Source organism: Ovis canadensis, chromosome 4, assembly GCF_042477335.2.
Source record: "Ovis canadensis isolate MfBH-ARS-UI-01 breed Bighorn chromosome 4, ARS-UI_OviCan_v2, whole genome shotgun sequence".
Lineage (NCBI taxonomy): Eukaryota > Metazoa > Chordata > Mammalia > Artiodactyla > Bovidae > Ovis > Ovis canadensis.
This window is the reverse complement of record NC_091248.1, coordinates 75764808-75787487: the sequence shown is the minus strand read 5'-3', so window position 1 is coordinate 75787487 and position 22680 is coordinate 75764808. Positions and strand designations below refer to the sequence as shown.

The 22680-nt window shown below is 39.8% G+C and overlaps 1 protein-coding gene across 1 annotated transcript in view; it reads right to left on the bottom strand.

Moving 5' to 3' along the window:
* MATCAP2 (microtubule associated tyrosine carboxypeptidase 2) overlaps positions 1-7640 on the bottom strand; it is a 56271-nt gene extending 48631 nt beyond the window's left edge. Inside the window, exon 1 of the mRNA XM_069588048.1 lies at positions 7337-7640. Coding sequence (XP_069444149.1) covers positions 7337-7361 — 25 coding nt within the window. The 5' untranslated portion in view covers positions 7362-7640. The remainder of the gene's footprint in view (positions 1-7336) is intronic.
* Between the last annotated feature and the right edge of the window lie 15040 nt (positions 7641-22680).

Below are 22680 nucleotides of genomic sequence, written 5' to 3'. Positions count from 1 at the left end.
TCTAGGGAACACTTGGCTATCACAACCCGGGAGTGATGCTACTAGTATCTTGTAGTTAGAGGCCAGGGATGAGGCTAAACATCCTTCAGTGCATATGACAGCCTCCTTCAACAAAAGCATTCATGCTAAAATAGTGCAAAGGTAGAGAAACTGTGCACTAAACATTAAGTTTTAAAACCCAGAAATCATAGGATTTAAGGTAAAGAAAGAGTATGAGGTTAAAAGTGGATAATATACATAAGGTACTCAGAAGTCCTTCTAGTTAACATTTTCTAGGCGATGGCACCCCGCTCCAGTACTCTTGCCTAGAAAATCCCACGGACAGAGGAGCCTGGTAGGCTGTGGTCCATGGGGTCGCAAAGAGTCGGACACAACCGAGCAACTTCCCTTCCACTTTTCACTTTCATGCATTGGAGAAGGAAATGGCAACCCACTCCAGTGTTCTTGCCTGGAGAATCCCAGGGACGGGGGAGCCTGGTGGGCTGCCATCTATGGGGTCACACAGAGTCGGACACGACTAAAGTAACTTAGCAGCAGCAGGCCAACATATGAAATCTGAATTCTACTGTCTAAAGATAACATCAAAGTATAAATTGTGTGTCTGAAGTCACTTCAATGGTGTCCAACTCTTTGTGACCCCATGGACTGTAGCCCTGCAGGTTCCTCTGTCCATGGGATTCTCTAGGCAAGAATACTGGAGTGGATTGCCATGACCTCCTCCAGGGAATCTTCCCAACCCAGGGATCGAACCCATGTCTCTAAACTAGTAGGAGCTAAATAAACTGTCTACTGCATGGACAAGCTTAGAGGTAGGAACTAGATTGCACAGGGACATGCTGAAGGCTGACTATACAAAGGGGCTGTTCAGTACCATAAAAAACCAGCTCCAAGTAAATAGAATAAAACTTTCATCAACGGCTGGTAGGTCCCAGATCCTCACAGGTTTAATACTTAAGTGTTGCCAACTGATAGTCAACACTGGGTAGGCTGGGCAAACACGGGCCAAGGAACATGAGCTGCAGTCCAAATGCCCACGAACAGGGTCGGTTTTCCCTAATAAGACACCGCAAATTTAGAAGACAAGAGGTGATAATCAAAGAAAGGCTGAAATGGACACTGCAAGGGAAAAAAGAGAACTGCGATAAGAACAAGGGTGTCATAAACCTAGAAAAGTCAGCTAAGCGCTGGGCACAGCAAGGAAGGTAAAGCGAGGCAATCAGGTTTTTTTTCATTTGCTCTTCATAATAAAAAGGAGGGGAGTTACCTCAAATTAAAATCAGTGAATAAACTGCTCTGAAGAATTCCTAATTTAGGTGGTTTATTACAGGTTTTTAAAAAAATGAATATTCAATGTAAAAGTGTTTTATTTGGTTCCTAAAACTTAAGAGTTTTGTTTTGTCATAAAGCATCAGTGACCAAAATTCATAATTTTGTCCCACTGCAAACAAGTTATAAACTTCAGGATAGTTAAATTCTAAACTATCTGCTAAAACACTCCCTCCCAGGAGTTTCAGTTCACTTGCGAATTATCTACCTGAGAAATTTAGCATTAGTCCTTTTAAGCTCCACCTGCTATTAAGTAGGCTGGGAGTACCAATGGTGTATCTGTTTCAATAAATGTGAATCCTGCCAAATGCTGATATCTCATGACGTTCATAAAAGCAGGGCAGGTGGGCTTCAAACAATTCTTACAAGATAGATATAAATTAATTTCTCAAGAGTCATACTAATCTTATTTTGTTGTTACTGTTCAGTTGCTCAGTTGTGTCCAAACATTTGTGACCTCACGGACTGCAGCACACCAGGCTTCCTCGTCCTTCACTATCTCAGAGTTTGCTCAAACTCATGTCCGTTGAGTCGATGATGCCATCCAACCATCTCATCCTGTATTGCCCCCTTTTCCTCCTGCCCTCTGTTTTTCCTAGCATCAGAGTTTTTTCCAGTGAGTCAGTTCTTCGCATCAGGTGGCCAAAGTACTGGAGCTTCAGCATCAACCATTCCAATGAATATTTAGGGTTGATTTCCTTTACGATTGACTGGTTTGATCTTACTGTCCAAGGAATGCTCAAACAAATCTTATTTTGTTGTATTAAGCAGTAGAGAACCTAAAAAACTGTTTTTGTAATTTTAAATACTATTGCTTAAAGAAAAAATAACTTTTAAAACAGGCTTCAGAACAAAAAGATTTCAATGAAGACACCGTATTCACCTAACTCAATTTTTACCGAAAAATTGAGATTTCTTAAAGCATAAGCAGGCTTCTTTGAGGGAAAGTGTAACTCACTTCCTCTACTAAAAGTAGAAAAACTCATACTCTCATATTAAGTCACTATTTAAAGTAACATTTTAGCCACCAGCAATCTGCTTCACTATGGCCTTGGAGGAAATGAAAATCTGTTGATCAAAGAAGCCATTCACCCCAAACTGATTACCCATATTGAGGGAAAACTGCAAAATAATATTACATTAAAGTTGGTGGTCAGTATAGTCACATATATACTGAAATTACCAACACAATGAAAGCTGAATTTGTATCTAGAACAGGGGGAAAGAATACCAGGATTCCTGGCTTCCATTCCCAACGCTTTCAATAACCTCTCTGTAATAGTAGCCTAATCACTAAACCCATCGGTACCTCCTGTTCCTCATCTAAAGAAACAGGAGAGGGCGGGAACACTGTTTACTAAACTCTTAAAAGTGTTTCACAACTGAATAGGTGAGTTTTCACAGTAATTATAAGGTCTCTGGCTAAAGGAAAGATCAGATCATCAGCAACACAGACTGGTGGAAAATACCATTCAACCAATTTTGACCCATAAAATGGCAATCTCATATATTTCACTAATATTTATGAAACCTGAGAAGCTGGGATAATTTTATACCACACAACAATAGGCTGTTTAATTACAAACAGAAGGCAAAACAAAATAATCCCCAAACAAGATAAACACTTTAATTTCACCAGATTGTTCATCATTACTTAAATGGTATTTGTCAATAGTAGAAAGGATGAATAAACTGATATATTTGTATAAGAACATATATTGCAATTAAAAAAACCAATTAGGTTACAACAGTACAGATGACTCTCAGACAATACTGAGCAAACAGCCAGATCATGAGAGTTTATACTGTATAATTTCATTTATATGTGGTTCAAAAACAGACAAAACTGATTTATGGTATTAGAAGACAGAACAGTGATTACCTTTGAGGGAGGGGTTATAATTTGGGAGGTGGTACTGAAGTTTTAGGGGCTAAAAATGCCCTGTATTTTGTTCTGGACAGTGGTTACATATGTACAGATTCATCAGGCTGCCCCTTTAAGACTTGTGAACTTTACTGAATATAAGTTAGACCATAATTTTTTACATGGTATGTTAAAAATCGGTACCTTTGAAAACATTTATTGCCCAATTTGTCTGCATAATAGATGATCTTTTAATTACAAACTGAATTCAACATTATCCAATATAGTTTCTCAACTGTAAGAAGAGAGAGATGAAAAGGTAGTATCATTTAAGAACTGAGAAACTCAACTGTATTTCAGGATTCTTAAAAATGTCTTAGATTCCCAGTTAAGAGGATTTCAGTGTCACTCTATTAGTAGCAAGGATTCTTATAACATGATACTATTCATTTTTGGCCAGACTGCTGAGTTCTATATGCATTTAGAAGCATGAAGAGTATTCTATAATGCCAGGAAATGATGGTTGTGGTAAAAGAGGACATGACACATTAAACTGTCTAAAACAACAGTGAACATGCAAGAAAAGTAACTTCCCCAGGTATTCCACGTAGGGTGAAGACAAAATTCCCAATCACGGCACATGAAGTCTCTGACGATCACTGCTGCGCCTCTCTGGCCTCGGGGTGCACAGCGTCCACACACCCGCCGCCCCTTAATCAGTCCATTCTAGCCTCCCTTCATGTTGTCAGTCTCTCACACTCACCTCTCTCTGGACACAACACTTCATATTCCGTTCCCTATATATGAAGAGCTCTCCTCTCTGTTAGATTAATCCCTATTCATCCTTCAGTTCAAACTTGTTCAGGAAAACGTCCCTGGAATGTTCTTTTGACTCACTTGTCATCGTTGCAGTCTTACATTTGCTTATATGACGGCCTTCCCCATCACTGAAATGTTAAGTTCCATTACGATATAAACCTATGTTTGTTTTTGCTCACTCACTGCTGAGAGATAACCAAGAAAGCAGAATATTTGAGAAGAGAGAAAGGACACAGGATTTAAATGCCTGAAAGCTGGGGGAAAAATCGTACCTGGATGCATAAAAAAATGAAACAATGAGTGATGTTGAAGATAAGTTTTAATGGCAGGTGCCTACTGCTGTAGAACAAACAGGAGCTATATACCTAAGTGTATTCATTCCAAATGGCCAAACACTGCTCTTAGGACTTCTGTCTAGTATTTTTAAACATTCACTTTTGTTACAAAGGAGCTTCATTTCCAAATGATTAATGAATCACTTCTCATCACATACAAAATACAGGCAGTAGGAATTCACAAATGAACATAATCTTATATGGCTTCTGACAGCATTTTGTTACTCATTGAATGAGCTAGATGTCGTCTTTTCTATTTCAAAAACAATTTTATAGTCAGGTAAAATGTCATCTTTCCAGGCAAAAATTATTACAGACTTGCCTGTGATAAAACTTAAAAGCACCTGGAGTAAATTATCAGCTAACATAGCACTGATGTTAAATGAGATTTTCATGTTGAATTTTGTGGCTTAACTCAGCATATCTTTTAACAAGTGTTTGACTTCCCTAGTGATTGAGAAAATGGGCTTTGGAAGGGAGTTTCTCTGATTTGAATCTTGGCTATTTATTAGCAGGTGTGTGTGACCTTGATCAAACTACTTGACATCTGTATGCTGCAGCTTCCTTATCTGGAAAATGGAATAAAAATACTACATGCCTCACAGTATTAGTGGGAGGATCAAAAAAGTTAATACATGAGTAGTGCTGAGAATAATGCTGGCCTGTACTAAGAAGTGGGTGTTAATTATAAGTATCAATATTATATTCAGCTCCTATGGAAATACTACATGGAACACTATAAATACTCCAGTATTTGGAATCAAATCTTATTTTACTCCTCCAATTGGCAGTTCACTGGGATGTCATATTTAGATATTAAATCATGACTAATATGTCAAAAGTGAGATATTATACAGGAAATAATTTCAGAAACAAGTAACTGCGCTTCAGTGCTCTACATTTATAGCTATCTTAAGGCTGAAAGGAAATGAACAGAGTACTTTCCATCAGTACTCTCACCACAAACAAGAGCAATCTTAATGCTAATCAGAAGAACATGGGCTTCAAGGTATCAATGAATAGTGAGGGGACAGAGAGGGATAGTGAGGGGAAAGGAGGGTATACTTTTGGCTAAACTCTCTTCATAAAGTTTCTGGCCATTGAAAGGGGGTTTTCTGATAAGTGGGGTTCTAGAACATGGGGGTTCCTTTTAACTAGTCAAGAAACTTACAAAAGAAATGGAAAAACTAATTTGAAAAATGACCAGTTGTTTTAATTTGGGGCTTGAATTGTCTCAAATGACTTTTAATTTTTATTGAACTACAGTAATCCACTGTCAAATTATCTTGGGATAGCAACAAGCAGAGGTGGACTGATAAGTGTGTTGCCACTAAATGATGGAATGGGGGTTCAGACAAGAGAAGTAGGTCTACTCTTTTATAAAGTATTTCTCCTCAATCTTCCAACTGTGTATATTGAAAACCAGGAGATCCAGGTTGTATAGCTGACTGGTCAGAATACTCACTTTCTAAAACTAATATTATCATAATTATATTCTCTCTACCATTATTTTTGTGCTTTGGGAAAATAATTTTGTTTGGTATTATTTCTAAATTGTTATCTAATAACCCTCCTTTTACAAAATCTAACTAGATTTTTCTCCAAGGCAGTGGTTCTCAAATGGAGTGGGGGCAGTGGTAATTTTGCCCTCCAGGAGACATTTGATAAGGTCTGGAGATAATTTTGGTTGTCACAACTGTGTGTGTGTTGGTGGGGGGGGGGGGGGGTGTTGGGGGTGAGGAGATTACTAGCATCTAGTGGGAGAGGCTGGGGATCTGCTAAAGATTGTACAATGCCCAGGACAGCCCCACACAACAAAGAATTACCCACTAATTCAGTGTTAACAGTGCCAAGGTTGAGAAACCCCTGCTCCAAGGTAAAAAGAAGATACAATATTTTAAAGTAACTTCCAACATTTTCACTGTATTTTAGATGAAAGAACAGCACCTACATCAAATCACTTTAAAAAAAAAACTAATGCCTCTGAAATCTTAAATCTTGTAATTGTTGATGCTTCCTATCAACATAAACAAGGATGAGATCAACATAAACAAGATCACAGCAATGTCACGACTGCACAAAATCAGTTCCCTATTTTACAACATAGAATATGAAATATAGTATAATTAAGACCATAAATATTTTCATTAAAACTTGATTTGGTTACACAATTGAAGATTTTGCAGGAAAATGGTCTACTAGGTATCACAATGCCTTAAAGTTAAAAAAAAAACAAACCTGGCCTTATTCTGATGTTAGTTTTAAGTTTAGAGAATTTCCTTTACTCTGCTGTTCTTAGGTGTTTCTGGTCATGATATTAGACTATTAAGAACTCTGCCTTGCAGTAATGTTAAACAGAATCAAATGACAGGAAAATGGCCTAGGAAATTATTCTAATGTTATGCAAGATCATTTTTAAATAGTATCCACAATTTTTTTTAATAACAGAAAGCAAATAACTTTCTGACCTGGGGTCTAAACATCCATTTTGTGTGCTTGGCATAATCATTTATTCAGTGACCTATTGATATCAACTCAAAACGTTCTGACTTAAGAATAAAAGCATACATACAAACCAGTACAAATACTGACATATACAGAGACATGCTCATTTGCTTAGCTCTTATTTTTCTGAACATTCTAGAAAACTAGATTCCAGGGCACTATAATGCCCGATTACATATTTAATAAGCTTTGAAATAGAATTAAACAATATTTAGATTGTAGGGCCGGTAAGCCAGTAAAATTTACCCCATTACAATCCACAGCACGTGGTTACTGATAACTGACAAAACCTTACGGTACCGTTTTCTCTTCCCTGCGCACCTTCTGGGGGCTCCGCACTGTTCTGGGCGTCGCGTTGGGCACCGGAGTCCAAATCCTACCGTTACCTCCGCCTCCGGGCGGACCCACCCGATACTCGCCGCAAGCGGCCGGGAGGACGCGGGCGGCTCCCGCCAGCCCAGGAACCACCATGCTTCCCAGCACTCACCTGTCACTCGAATAGACTCCAGCATCGTCCCGCTGAGGCCGCGGGCGGTGGGCTCCGCGGGCGCTGGGGGCGAGGGCCAGATAGGAACCTGGCGAGCCGCCTCTTGCCTCCGGCCGTGCCTCGGACCCGGGGTGGCGGCAGGAGGTTGCTCTCGGCGACCAGGGGTAAAATAAGGTGGGAACGGACGGGCAAAGACGTGCGGACAGAGAGCTGCGTACAGCGTTCCTTCCAGCCCGCAGGTAGCTGGAAGGTACTCAAGGCCGCCCAACGGTAGGCAGCAGCTCTGAGTACCCGCCGCCGTGACGTTGCCGCTCCCCCGTTGCTAGGAAACGCTTCTCGCTGCCCGTGTGCGCCAAGCTTTCAGAGCCTGCGCGCGATAGGAGGCGCTCGAGCTACGGTGGCCTGACTCGAATTAGAGAAGAGGAACTACAACTTCCCGCGTGCACAGCGCTCGCCCACGCCTCGGGGGGCTTGTGGGCTGGGCCTTGGGAGAGGCTCGTGTCCCCGCCCGCTGGGATACACGCGTTTGACTCCTCGTCTCCGTAGACGTTTGTGAGCTGTTAACTCCGCAGTAAATTTACAAGAGACAGCTGGTGTGTCACTTAGTCCCAGCTGCGATTACAAAGCCGGTCTACTCCGGCTTTTAGTTACCTTTCCAGGTGCAGAAAAGCTAAAATAACTTTAGATTGCAGCTGGTAATCATGAAGGTGCTGGAAGCTCAACCATACTTATCAGTTGAGTGCTCTGGCATAATATCCTTAATACTAAGATACAAACTTTATAATTGTGCAGTTGATAGGGGCTGAATGTTGCTTTTTGTCTAATATTGCCTAGGAAATGTAGAGACTATGTTTTTTTTCAGTTGCCCAGTCGTTTCTGACTCTTTGCAACCCCATGGACTGTAGCATCCAGGCCTCCGACCCTATCTCCCGAAGTTTGCCCAAGTTCATGTCCACTGCATGAGTGATGCTATCCAGCCATCTCATCCTGTGCTGGGGTCTTCTGTTCTCCATCTTTCCCAGCATCAGGGACCTTTCCAATGAATTGGCTGTTTGCATCAGATGACCAAAATACTGGAGCTTCATCTTCAGCATCATTCCTTCCAAACAGTATTCAGGGTTGATTTTCCTTAAGACCTATTGGTTTGATCTCCGTCCTGTCCATGGGACTTTCAGTAGAGACTATACCATTTAACAAACATTTTCTGAGAGCCTAATATGTGCAAGCATCACTATGAACAAAGCTAGTGGAGGGGATGGAATTCCAATTTAGCTATTTCAAATCCTAAAAGATGATGCCAATCTGATCACACAGACCACAGCCTTGTCTAACTCAATGAAACTAAGCCATGTTGTGTGGGGCCACCCAAGACAGACAGGTCATGGTGGGGAGGTCTGACAGAATGTGGTCCACTGGAGAAGGGAATGGCAAACCACTTCAGTATTCTTGCCTTGAGAACCCCATGAACAGTATGAAAAGGCAAAAGGATAGGACACTGAAAGATGAACTCCCCAGGTCAGTAGGTGCCCAACATGCTACCGGAGATCACTGGAGAAATAACTCCAGAAAGAATGAAGGGATGGGGCCAAAGCAAAAGCAACCCAGTTGTGGATGTGACTGGTGATAGAAGCAAGGTTTGATGCTGTGAAGACCAATACTGCATAGGAACCTGGAATGTTAGGTCCATGAATCAAGGCAAATTGGAAGTGGTCAAACAGGAGATGGCAAGAGTGAACTTCGACATTCTAGGAATCAGCGAACTAAGATGGACTGGAATGGGTGAATTTAACTCAGATGACCATTATATCTACTACTGCAGGCAGGAATCCCTTAGAAGAAATGGAGTAGCCATCATGGTCAACAAAAGAGTCCGAAATGCAGTACTTGGATGCAATCTCAAAAACGACAGAATGATCCCTGTTCGTTTCCAAGGCAAACCATTCAATATCACAGTAATCCAAGTCTATGCCCAGACCAGTAACACTAAAGAAGCTGAACAGTTCTATGAAAATCTACAAGACCTTCTAGAACTAACACCCAAAAAAGATGTCCTTTTCATTACAGGGAACTGGAATGCAAAAGTAGGAAGTCAAGAAACACCTGGAGTAACAGGCAAATTTGGCCTTGGAGTACAGAATGAAGCAGGGCAAAGGCTAATAGAGTTTTGCCAAGAGAACACACTGGTCATAGCAAACACCCTCTTCCAACAACATAAGAGAAGACTCTACACATGGTTATCACCAGATGGTCAACACCAAAATCAGACTGATTATATTCTCTGCAGCCAAAGATGGAAAAGCTCTATACAGTCAGCATAAACAAGACCAGGAGCTGACTGTGGCTCAGATCATGACCTCCTTAATGCCAAAGTCACACTTAAATTGAAGAAAGTGAGGAAAACCACTAGACCATTCAGGTATGACCTAAATCAAATCCCTTATGACTATACATTGGAAGTGAGAAATAGATTAAAGGGACTAGATCTGATAGACAGCCTGATGAACTATGGACAGAGGTCTGTGACATTGTACAGGAGACAGGAATCAAGACCATCCCCAAGAAAAATAAATGCAAAAAAGCAAAATGGCTATCTGAGGAGGCCTTACAAATAGCTATGAAAAGAAGAGAAGCGAAAAGCAAAGGAGAAAAGGAAAGATATAAGCATCTGAATGCACAGTTCCAAAGAATAGCAAGGAGAGATAAGAAAGCCTTCCTCAGTGATCAATGCAAAGAAATAGAGGAAAAGAACAGAATGGGAAAGACTAGAGATCTCTTCAAGAAAATTAGAGATACCAAGGGTACATTTCATGTAAAGATGGGCTCAATAAAGGACAGAAATGGTATGGACCTAAAAGAAGCAGAAGATATTAAGCAGAGGTGGCAAGAATACACAGAAGAACTGAACAAAAAAAGATCTTCACGACCCTTATAATTACGATGGTGTGATCATTCACCTAGAGCCAGACATCCTGGAATGTGAATTAAAGTGGGCCTTAGGAAGCATCATTATGAACAAAGCTACTGGAGGGGGTGGAATTCCAGTTGAACCATTTCAAATCCTAAAAGATGATGCATGCCAGCAACTTTGGAAAACTCAGCAGTGGCCACAGGACTGGAAAAGGTCAGTTTTCATTCCAATCCCAAAGAAAGGCAATGCCAAGGAATGCTCAAACTACCGCACAATTGCCCTCATCTCACACACTAGTAAAGTAATGCTCAAAATTCTCCAAGTCAGGCTTCAGCAATACATGAACCTTGAAATTCCAGATGTTCAAGCTGGTTTTAGAAAAGGCAGAGGAACCAGAGATCAAATTGCCAACATCCGCTGGATCATGGAAAAAGCAAGAGAGTTCCAGAAAAACATCTATTTCTGCTTTCTTGACTATGCCAAAGCCTTTGCGGAGAAGGCGATGGCACCCCACTCCAGTACTCTTGCCTGGAAAATCCCATGGATGGAGGAGCCTGGTGGGCTGCAGTCCATGGGGTGGCGAAGAGTTGGACACGACTGAGCGACTTCACTTTCACTTTTCACTTTCATGCACTGGAGAAGGAAATGGCAACCCACTCCAGTGTTCTTGCCTGGAGAATCACAGGGACCGGGGAGCCTGGTGGGCTGCCATCTCTGAGGTCACACAGAGTCGGACATGACTGAAGCGACTTAGCAGCAGCACCAGCAGCAAAGCCTTTGACTGTGTGGATCACAATAAACTGTGGAAAATTCTAAAAGAGATGGGCATACCAGACCACCTGACCTGCCTCTTGAGAAACCTGTATACAGGTCAGGAAGCAACAGTTAGAACTGGACATGGAACAACAGACTGGTTCCAAATAGGAAAAGGAGTACGTCAAGACTGTATATTGTCACCCTGCTTATTTAACTTCTATGCAGAGTACATTATGAGAAATGCTGGGCTGGAAGAAGCACAAGCTGGAATCAAGATTGATGGGAGAAATATCAATAACCTCAGATATGCAGATGACACCACCCTTATGACAGAAAGTGAAGAAGAACTAAAGAGCCTCATGATGAAAGTGAAAATGGAGAGTGAAAAAGTTGGCTTCAAGCTCAACATTCAGAAAACTAAGATCTTGGCATCTGGTCCCATCACTTCATGGCAAATAGATGGGGAAACAGTGGAAACAGTGACAGACTTCATTTTTGGGGAGTCCAAAATCACTTCAGATGATGACTGTAGCCAAGAAATTAAAAGATGCTTACTCCTTGGGAGAAAAGTTATGACAAATATAGATAACATATTAAAAATCAGAGATATTACTTTGACAGCAAAGGTCTAATCTAGTCAGGGCTGAGGTTTTTCCAGCAGTCATGTATGTGAGAGTTTGTTGAAGAATTGATGCTTTTGAACTGTGGTGTTGGAAAAGACTCTTTGAGAGTCCCTTGGACTGCAAGGAGATCCAACCAGTCTATCCTAAAGGACATCAGTCCTGAATATTCATTGGAAGGACTGATGCTGAAGCTGAAACTTCAATACTTTGGCCACCTGATGTGAAGAACTGACTCATCTGAAAAGACCCTGTTGCTGGGAAAGATTGAAGATAGGAGGAAAGGGGATGACAGAGGATGAGATGGTTGGATGGCATCACCGACTCAATGGACATGAGTTTGAGTAAATCTGGCAGTTGGTGATGGACAGGGATTCCTGGCATGATGCAGTCCCTGGGGTCACAAAGAGTCTGACATGACTGAGCGACTGAACTGAACTGACTTAATATGTGCAAGGTTCTAAGACAAGCCTTGGCATAAACAAGGGAAATCAGGATGGATTTTACAGTAGAGGAACTCATGAGATAGAGTTGACACTGTCAATTTTCAGAGCCGTGTCTTCTCTTTTAGCTTTCCTCAAGGTTGAGATAGGACACAAAAATAATTGTGGGGTGCGTTTTCAAACTTAGGAACAAAAGGAAAGTTGAAGTTATGTCAGAAACATCATCCTCTAAGAATGACAGAGAACAGGAGAGTATTTGTACCTTTTTCACTAATTTAAGAAGGAAGGGTGGAAATTTCAGAGTATCACAGGTAGTGTATAACCTCATATCCTAGTCTGTCAGAAAATCCTGTGGATACTATCTTCAGAATATATCCAGAATCCAGCCACTTCTCACTATTGCCACTGCCACCATTCTGGCTCAAGCCACCACTATCTTTTGTCTGGATTATAGCTGTAGCTGAACCCCGTATTTCTTTCTTTCTTTTTTTTTTTTTTATGGACCTGGCAGTCTGAGGATTTTTGTTTTTGTTTTCTCTTTTAAATAATGAAACTATGATAACACATTTACAGGAGACTTGAACACTGTATTTCCATTCTTGCCCTCTTTATTCTCAAAACTCAGTGGCCACATTGATTCTATTAAAGAGTCAGATAATGTCAGTTTTCTGTGAAAAGTACTTCAATGTCTTCCTTTCTTGCCTCCAGGGTCCTTTATGACCTAGCCTCCTGTCATCTCTTTGGTCTCATCTCCCACTATTCTCCTCTCCTTGGTCTCCTCCAGACACTCTGGCCTCTCAAATATTCCTCAACTATGCCAAGCACTGTTTCACCACATGGCCTTTGCGACTTGGGGCCTTCCCTGCCTGGAATGCTCCGCCACCCCTAGCACCCACCCTGGCCTTGTTTCCACAGGACTAGCTCCTTCACTTCCCAGGACTTAATGTCACTTCTCAGAGACCTTTCCTGGTCACTCAATTCAAAATTCTATTCCTTTCTCAGATTTCCTAGCTCCTTTCTCTGCTTTATTTTTTTCTCCTTAGCACTTAATATCATATAATTTATTATGTCTTTTACTGATTTATCTTGATTATTGTCTGTCTCCATCTCTAGAACAAAATTTCCATAAGTGCAGTAACTTTTGATTGCTCGCTGCTATATTTCTAGCAACTAGAATAGTGTCTGGCACACAGTATATACTCAATAAATTATTTGTAAGTTAATGAATCAGTAGATAATAGAAAGCTTGCATTTTCAATGATAATTCAAAGAAAAACAAAATGATATAAAATGGGCATGTGGATAAAGAACACATCTTCAGGTTAAACATTTGATAATAGTAACGAGCAATGAATGCTTCGCATTCAGAAGAGCTGTTGTTCTTGCAACATATGTCCTAAGGGAAAACTGTGTAAATGAAACTTGTATAGTTATCTTCCTTACATACCTTTCTTAACTTCTTTATATACCTAAAACTGAAACCTGCTTTCCAAGTTTGCTATAAATGCATGTTACCTCTGCAAATTTCTAATTTTTCAAGTCACTGCAGTTTAAGAGCTGTAATTCTCAAAAAAAAGAAAAACTAAAAGATGTTTCCAATTCATACATTCAGCATCTAAAGAATTTACTCTGATTGTTTTTACAATCATACATAATGTATGTATGTAAACAACATTATGTATGTTTTTACATACATCTGATTATGTATGTAAAACATACATAATCAGATTGTCTACTTCCATTATATTTTGGAGAAACTAAGATTTATTATTAATTCCACAGCTATTTATTTATATTTATATTTATATATAAGAGACAGGGCTTAGTGCTTTTAGAGTACCTAAAAGACAGTGTATTTATCCACAATGTATTTGTCCTTACTGACTAGCATGTGTTGTGTATACACACACACACACACACAATAAAAGTTAGAAAATGATGTGCACTAAAGGTATACCTCCCTCTTCAACATTTCATTAAACTTAAGAAATGTGCAACTCTTTGTAACCCCATGGACTATACAGGCCATGGAATTCTCCAGGCCAGAATACTGGAGTGGGTAGCTATTCCCTTTTCCAGGGGATCTTCCCAACCTAGGGGTCGAACCCAGGTCTCCCACATTGCAGGTGGATTCTTTACCAGCTGAGCCACCAGGGAAGCCCAAGAATACTGGAGTGGGTAGCCTGTCCCTTCTCCAGAAGCTACCAGGGAAGCTGAGCTATCAGGGAAGCCCTTGATGCCCCGGTAGTTAGTTCATTTAGAATATTATTTCTTCTTTACTTTAAAAATAATTTCCATGTTCACCCTACCAATTTTTCTTGTGGATCATTTTGATTTATAAACATTTTCAGTGATAGAAACTATTAATATATAGAGGTACATATCAATTAATTCAAAGCATTAAAAAAAGATATTCTTTGTGTACTATTGGGCACTGAAGTACTCTTACTAACAAATTCATGAAAACAAAGAGTTTATCTAATTACTTACAAAGCTAGTACTGTTGTCAGCTTCTTTTACCATTCCCGCCCATGCCATCATTCATCCTCATCAAGCTTTGTGCATCTGCTTTGTTAATTATTGATTCATGCTACGCCTGCTTAGTATTTCCAATGGGTACAGCATCTGCAGCTGTCCACTTGGCTGCTTTTGAGTCAGCATTGTTTTTACATATCCGCCAGAACAATGAACAATTCCATCTTTTTAAGAAACTTTCCTTCCTACTTGTCTCTATATAAACTTCATTTTCAAAGCACTGATAGCAAAATACAGTTAAGAATTATTAAAACTGCTTTTAATCATTTGTTTACCTCTAAGAATACACCTCCCCCCTTTTTAAAGTTTTACTAAACTTGTTTTCCATTAATAGCCAAGAATGCTATTGTAGTTATCCTACTGCAGCATTATACTTCACTTTTTTAATGTTTATTTTTATGTTCAGTACCAGCATTGTATTGTGGATCACTTCAATTTCTGAGTCTCTTTAATGATCATTTCCATTAAATTCTAGATTTAAAAAATCATAGAAAAATAGATATTTTTCATAGAAATTTTGTTTTTTATATTACGAATAAAGAGCTTATATTTTTATTTTTCAGTAACTTAATTAACTCATCTATTAACATGTATATTTCATGTATGAATCACATGGCAAGCTGCTGCTGCTGCTGTTGTTCCAGTTGTGTCCGACTCTGTGTGACCCCATAGACAGCAGCCCACGAGGCTCCCTCGTCCCTGGGATTCTCCAGGCTAGAACACTGGAGTGGGTTGCCATTTCCTTCTCCAATGCATGAAAGTGAAAAGTCAAAGTGAAGTCACTCAGTCGTGTCCAACTCTTAGCGACCCCATGGACTGCAGCCCACCAGGCTCCTCCATCCATGGGATTTTCCAGGCAAGAGTACTAGAGTAGGGTGCCATTTCCTTCTCCACATGGCAAGCTACTCATAGTCAATGGAGTTTCAGGACAAAAGTCAGTTGAAACATCTCAGTAGTAAGAGATGATCAGATTTTGTTTTTTCTTTTTTGAAGAAAAAAATCAACATCTTCCTTTTTAAAGGTTTAGAATATATTTGATCATTAACCTGGGTCATAAAAGCCAGGAAAGAAGAAATAAGATGGTGAAGCCTGGAGAAGGTTGCTAGTATTGCTAATGCCAGTGGAGAGACAAATAACTATAATATTTCACTTTCTACAGAAAAAGTTCATTTTGTTGAGGGCAGATCAAGCATATGTTTCTCTTCAAACTGAAAAAAAGTTTAATTTCTTAAGAAGGAGTTATCTTAGTAACTAAAAAAACAGGACATTTAAAAATATTTGTTTACTTTTAAATTTCAGATGAGAGTTTAAAAGAATGAGAAGAAGCTTCTAGAAAATACTTTTTACTTTCCTCCTTGTTCTCTTGGAAGCAATTTATAACATTCTGTGTCTTTGGAAATATATGAATTGAGGAAATTAATCTGCAGTTTGCTGTTATAAAAGAATAGAGGAACTCTAGTTGCAATATTCCAGATTCTAACAAGCATTAACAGAAGCCTCAGGACAGCTGTAAACAATGTTCCCTGATACATAAAAGTTATAAAAAATCCAGGCAAAGTTGGTTTCTCTAGGTTTAAAAAAATTTTTTTTCAGTGCTATTTGAATGCTTTTGGGATGTCTGTATTGAGAGAATGGAACGTGTTCAGTAAGTCTTTTTCAGGAGAATGAAAAGCATAAAGTGGAATAAGTAAAGAATGCTTTGTGAAATGGCCTTTGCCTTTTCATGTCAATGAAAATAATCAGAACAGCACAAAAATTCTGGGAAACACTATGATATTTTTTGATAGGATGTTTTATTATAAATAAGGGAAGAAGAATATTTTTTAATCAGACAACAGAAATATTGTTCATCTTAAGTACATTTTGAAGAAATCAAGATGTGCATTAATATCCCTGGTGGCTCAGAGGTTAAAGCGTCTGCCTCTGATGCGGGAGACCCGGGTTCGATCCCTGGGTCGGGAAGATCCCCTGGAGAAGGAAATGGTAACCCACTCCAGTATTCTTGCCTAGAGAATCCCATGGACAGAGAAGCCTGGTAGGCTACAGTCCACGGGGTCGCAAAGAGTCAGACACGACTGAGCGACTTTACTCACTCACTCATACTCCTTCCACAGATATTTATTAATTATTTATACTGCATACATACAAGAAAGATTTTGCATACTGGAAGATATGCATACTGGTACTTCATACATACATACATAAACATGATATACATGTATCAGGCAGTCCTTGGGCACATACCTCAGGGATGCTGTGGTGAATAAATCGAATAGAGTCCTAGTTCTCTTGGAACTTACGTGGGAGAAACAACAATCATGTAAACAAATGATGTGGGCTTCCTTGGGGGCTCACTGTAAAGAATTCCACTGCCAGTGCAGAAGACATGAGATTGATCCCTGGGTCAGGAAGATCCCCTGGAGAAGGAAATGGCAACATACTCCAGTATTCTTGCCTAGGAAATCCCATGGACGAAAGAGCCTGGTGGGCCACAGTCCATGGGCTTGCAAAAGAGCACGACCTGATTATCGACTGAACAACAAACAAAGATGTAGCATGAAATGCAAATAGGGGCTATGAGGTGTAGTACTGCACACCGCTAGTATACTAGAGACGGTGACCTGAAGCATGGAGGGGCCAGAAAAAGCCTCAGAGGAAGGGACTATTGAGCTGAGACTTGAAGGATACAGAGAGTCAGACACGATTGAGCAACTGAACTGACTGACTCGAAGGATAAGAAAAAGTCAGCCACCAGACATTTCGCTTAGAGGGAGGATTTAAGCATTCATAGTAGAGGGAACTGCAAAAGCAAAATCCCAGAGATGGGCATGATCTTATCCTGATCCTGGGGCTACAGGAAGGTCAGCATGGTTGGAATCCAGCGAACTGGGGAAAAGTGGTAGGAGAAAAGATCTCAGAGGTAGGCAGGGGCTAAGGAAAGGAGTTTGGACTTTTTTCTAAGTGTAATCAGAAGCCACTGGTGGATTTAAAACACAGCTATGTTTTTGTTTTTAAAGACTGCATTAACTGTTCTGAGAACAACGGAAAAGAGGATGAGAGTGGAAGCACGGAAACCAGGCAGGAGACTCTTGCAGTGGGTCCAGTGATGGTGATGGTGGCTTAGAGTGTAATGGAAGCTCTAGAGAGGAAGAGAAGTAAAAGACCCAGGGTATACTTGGAGGCAGAGTTGATAGGTAGGTTTGGTATGTGGATAGAGTAGGAGGAAAGGAAGAAGGAATTTGACGATGACTCCTAGGATTTTGGCTTGAGCAGCTGGGTAGATAGTGGTCCCATTTATGGAAATAGAGAAGATTGGAGAAAGAATAGGTTTAGTGGGGAAATTTCATTTTGGATTTGTTAAGTTTAATATACTAGTTAAAAGTCTAAGTCAAGATTTCATATAGTTAGTTGAACATTCTTGTTCAGAGCTCAAGGAAGAGATCATGCCAAAGAAATAAATTTGGGAACCATCAGTATATAGAAGGTATTTTAAGTCAGTGGAACTGATGAGATCACCTAGGGCATGTGTGTAGGTATACAAGAGCAACCAGGGTAGAATTTAAAGTTCTCAGTCACTTAGTTGTGGAGCAGAGGAAAAGGAGCCAACAGAGTTATTCACACACACATCACACACATAGATCTTCCTCAGCTTATGATGGGGTTATGTCCCAATAAACACAACCTAAGTCAAAAATGCATTTGATGTACCTAACCTACCTTATTGCCTAGCCTAGCCTGGAAGTTCCTGCTCTGAACAATTATATTAGGCTACAGTTGGGCAAAATTATCTAACATGAGGCCTATTATATAATAAAATGATGAATATCTCATGTAATTTATTGAGTACTACACTGGAAATGAAAACCAGAACGGTTGTATGGGTATTGATTGTTTATCCTTCGGCTCACACGGCTGATGGAATGGCATCTTGGTGCAACTGTACAGCATTATGAGAAAGCATTGTACTGCTTACTGGTAGTCCAGGAAAAAGATCAAAATCCCAAGTACTGTTCCTACTGAAAGCATGTTGCTTTTGCATTATTATAAAATCCAATTATCGTAAGCAGAACCATCATAAACCAGGGACTCTGCACACAGACACACACACAGAGAAATTTACATATAACTATGTAACTATAGCTACATATGTGTGTGTGTGTATGTGTGTGTGTAAGTTTTTGTTCTTTAGCTGCTAAGTTGTGTCTGACTCTTTGTGACCCCATGGACTGTAGCCTGCCAGGCTCCTGTCCATGGGACTTCTCAGACAAGAATACTGCAGTGGGTTCCCATGTGTCTTCTCCTGAAGGAGGAATTGAACCCACATCTCCTGCACTGCAGGCAGATTCTTTATCATCTGAGCCACCAGACGAAGGTTACATATTGGCAAATTAAATGCAGCCTGCTTGGCACCTTTCAAGGATAGATGAACTACCTAGTGTGTGGCCTCATAGAAAAGGGCAAGATAGGAAGTCAGGGCTAATAAATACATAGGCATGGCTACAAATGAACTACATTTTCAATTTGACCAAGAGTTGGAAGAGGAACATGAACTGAAGCTTAGGGTTAGAGGGGGCTTGCAGGCTTAGTAGGCAAGAGGAACAGTGGAAAAGAGATAAGGATTTGATATTTCAATCAGGAGGCCAGTTTGGGGATTTGAAATCATGAAGATGGAGCACTTTCTGGTGCACAAGTAGAAGAGAGGAGGAGGTCAGCAGAGGTGGAAGGTTTGTGGAATGATGAGATCAGAGTTTAGGAGGCTGTGTTCGCAGAGAAATTATCAGCAAACATTTCTTGAGGGCTCAGTACCTGCCAGTCATGAATGGTGCTGAGAAAGATGTGAGAAGCAGGGGAGATGAGAATGAAAGTGAATGTCAGGAACCCTAACATTTGGAAGGGTTAACGGCTGAGGAGAAGAACCAAGCAACGTTTGGAAGGATTATGTGAAGAGACATTGTTGAAGTGTTTGGAAACTAAAGAAGTTCATGATAGACATCAGTGGAGTACAACGAACCTTCTTGTTTCAAATTTAAGAATATTTTCTTTTTGAGATTCCATAAAAAGAGTTTGATGTTTAAGAAACATGGACTTCTGTTATTCTTTAATATTTAAGAGCTACTTTTATATGCATGTTCCACTCTTTGGAACTCTATAGACTGTAGCCTGCCAGGCTCCTCTGTTCATGGGATTCTCCAGGCAATAATACTGGAGTGGGTTGCCATGCCCTCCTCCAGGGGATCTTCCCGACCCAGAGATGGAACCCGCCTCTTTTATGTCTCTTGCATTGGCAGGTGGGTTCTTTACCACTAATGCCACCTGGGAGGCCCACTTTTCTTTTATATGGGATTGCTAAAAATTTTAAAAATAGGGACTTAATGGTGGTCCAATGTTTAGGACTCCAAGCTTTCACTGAACAGGGTCCAGGCTCAGTCCCTGGCTGGGAAACTAAGATCCCACAAGGTGCAATGTGGAAAAAAATTTTTTTTTATTAAAAAATAGGTTCTGTGATTATAGCTTTGAGAAATCTAGGTATGGAAAAGTAAAGGTAGCAATATATAAATTATAGTGCAGTAAGTACATAAAAGCGGAGAAGGCAATGGCACCCCACTCCAGTACTCTTGCCTGGAAAATCCCATGGACGGAGGAGCCTGGTGGGCTGCAGTCCATGGGGTTGCTAAGAGTTGGACACGACTGAGTGCCTTCACTTTGACTTTTCACTTTCATGCATTGGAGAAGGAAATGGCAACCCACTCCAGTGTTCTTGCCTGGAGAATCCCAGGGATGGGGGAGCCTGGTGGGCTGCCGTCTATGGGGTCGCACAGAGTCGGACACGACTGAAGCAACTTAGCAGCAGCAGCAGCAAGTACATAAAAGAATTCCTCTTTATAAAAGGATTTACTATGGTCCTTTTAAAGAAAGGAATGATTCCCTTAATGCCCTTATAAACCACTTGAGAAAGTAAAAAGGAGATGAAAGCTATAAATTTTGAGAAAAGTTGATTGGATAAAGGGAACATGACTATAGTTGGATTGACTTTTGGAAACAATACAGTATGTTAGAAAACTCACAATCTGTTTTCCCTCAATTTGGAATATGAAACAGTTTCATTGCTTACATTAGAAGAGAAAAACATCTGATGTTAAGAACCCTTAAAACTGTTTAAACCCTTAAAATATGATACTAATGTCCATTAATAGCAGATACTATAAGAAATAAACTATCCCATTTAGTAAACATGTGTATGACATCACTTGATGATTCTTATTTCATTATAATAAATGTGTAAAAGAAGTGGCCCTTCAGCCAGATAACCTGAAGTAGAGATCTTGACCTTAATCCTTCTTGCCATTGCTTTATGGTTAGATCTTGGCCTTTTTGATGCCTGTAAAAATAAGAATATTTATTTCATTGTATTATTTTGTGAATGAAATGAGAATGTGTATGAAAGTACTTTCAAAAATTAGCTGAATATACATAGCATAAGGAGTGTCCTTACTGAGGTAAATGCTTTCGACTTTTTCTGTTTTTCTGCCCTCCATTAATTTTATCTGTGAAAAAATGATCACTATTTCCTTTGTTGAAAAAAAAACAGGATCTTTGAAGGAGCAAATATTAATTTACTAGGGCAACATTTAATTTTTAGTCATCTTTGCTTTGGAGCATTGATTCCATATTTAAATTAATATAATAAGCTGTAGTCTTTATCTAAATAACTTGGAAGATTATGGCTTTTATTTAAATAATTAGAGAAACACTTTTGATGACTTTCAGAGTATTAATGTGATTACGGCAAACTGTATAGTCTAACTACTAATAATCATGTGAACATAACATGTATTTTCTTTCCTAATTTAGCAATTAAAAAAATTTTTTTAAGAAAGCAATTTTAAGGTTGTGATTTATTCAGCACTATATATATAGCTCAAGAGCACATTTACATTATTATTTTGTATTTTGTGATGAAAATAAACAAATTAACTGAAATGTCAAGATCATAAGCAGGATTTGAAGTCAGGCAGATCTGGTTCAAATTTTTAGGTGATAGTCTTAAACCAACAGCCTCTTTGTATTTCAGTTTCCCCCATCTCTAAAAATGGAATACTAGTTATCTTACATGCATTCATTTAACAAATATCTATTGAACTCATGTGCTAGGTAATAGCTATAAACACAAGTCCCTGCCATTCCATTGCTTCCACTCTAGCAGAAAAAGGAGATGGTTAAACTTAACACAAAATTACCCCCATATAAGTGGTAAGTGCAATGAAGAAAACACATCAGAATAATAGGATAGAAAGTGGCTTGGGGGCAAAGAGAAGTGGTGCGGCCACCTGATCAGGGAAGTCTTCTTTGAGGAAGGAGCACATTTAAGCTTAGACCCGATTAACAAGGAGAAGGCATGGGCAGATCTAGGAATGTCCAGGGGGTGGAAAGTTCTTGATGCAAGAAAAATTTTGGCATATTTTTATGACTAGAAGAAAGGCTTATGAGGCTAGAGATTAGTGGAAAAAAAGTAAAGTATTGTGATATTTTCACATGATGTACATGCCAGGCTGAATGAATCACAAGTTGGAGTCAAGGTGGCAGGAGAAATATGAATAACCTCAGATATGCAGATGATACCACCCTAATGGCATAAAGCAAGGAGGAACTAAAGAGTCTCTTGATGAAGGTGAAAGAGGAAAGTGAAAAAGTTGGCTTAAAACTCAACATTCAGAAAACTAAGGCCATGGCATCTGGTCCCATCACTTCATGGCAAATAGATGGGGAAATAGTGGAAACAGTGACAGACTTTATTTTCTTGGGCTCCAAAATCACTGCGGACAATGACTGCAGCCATGAAATTAAAAGATGCTTGCTCCTTGGAAGGAAAGCTATGAAAAACCTACACAGCGTATTGAAAAGCAGAGCCATCACTTGCCTGACCAAGGTCCATATAGTCAAAGCTGTGGTTTTTCTAGTAGTCCTGTATGGACCTAAGAGATGGACCATAAAGAAGGCTGAGTGCTGAAGAACTGATGTTTTTGAACTGTAGTGCTGGAGAATACTCTTGAGAGTCCCTTGGAGAACAAGGAGATCAATCCT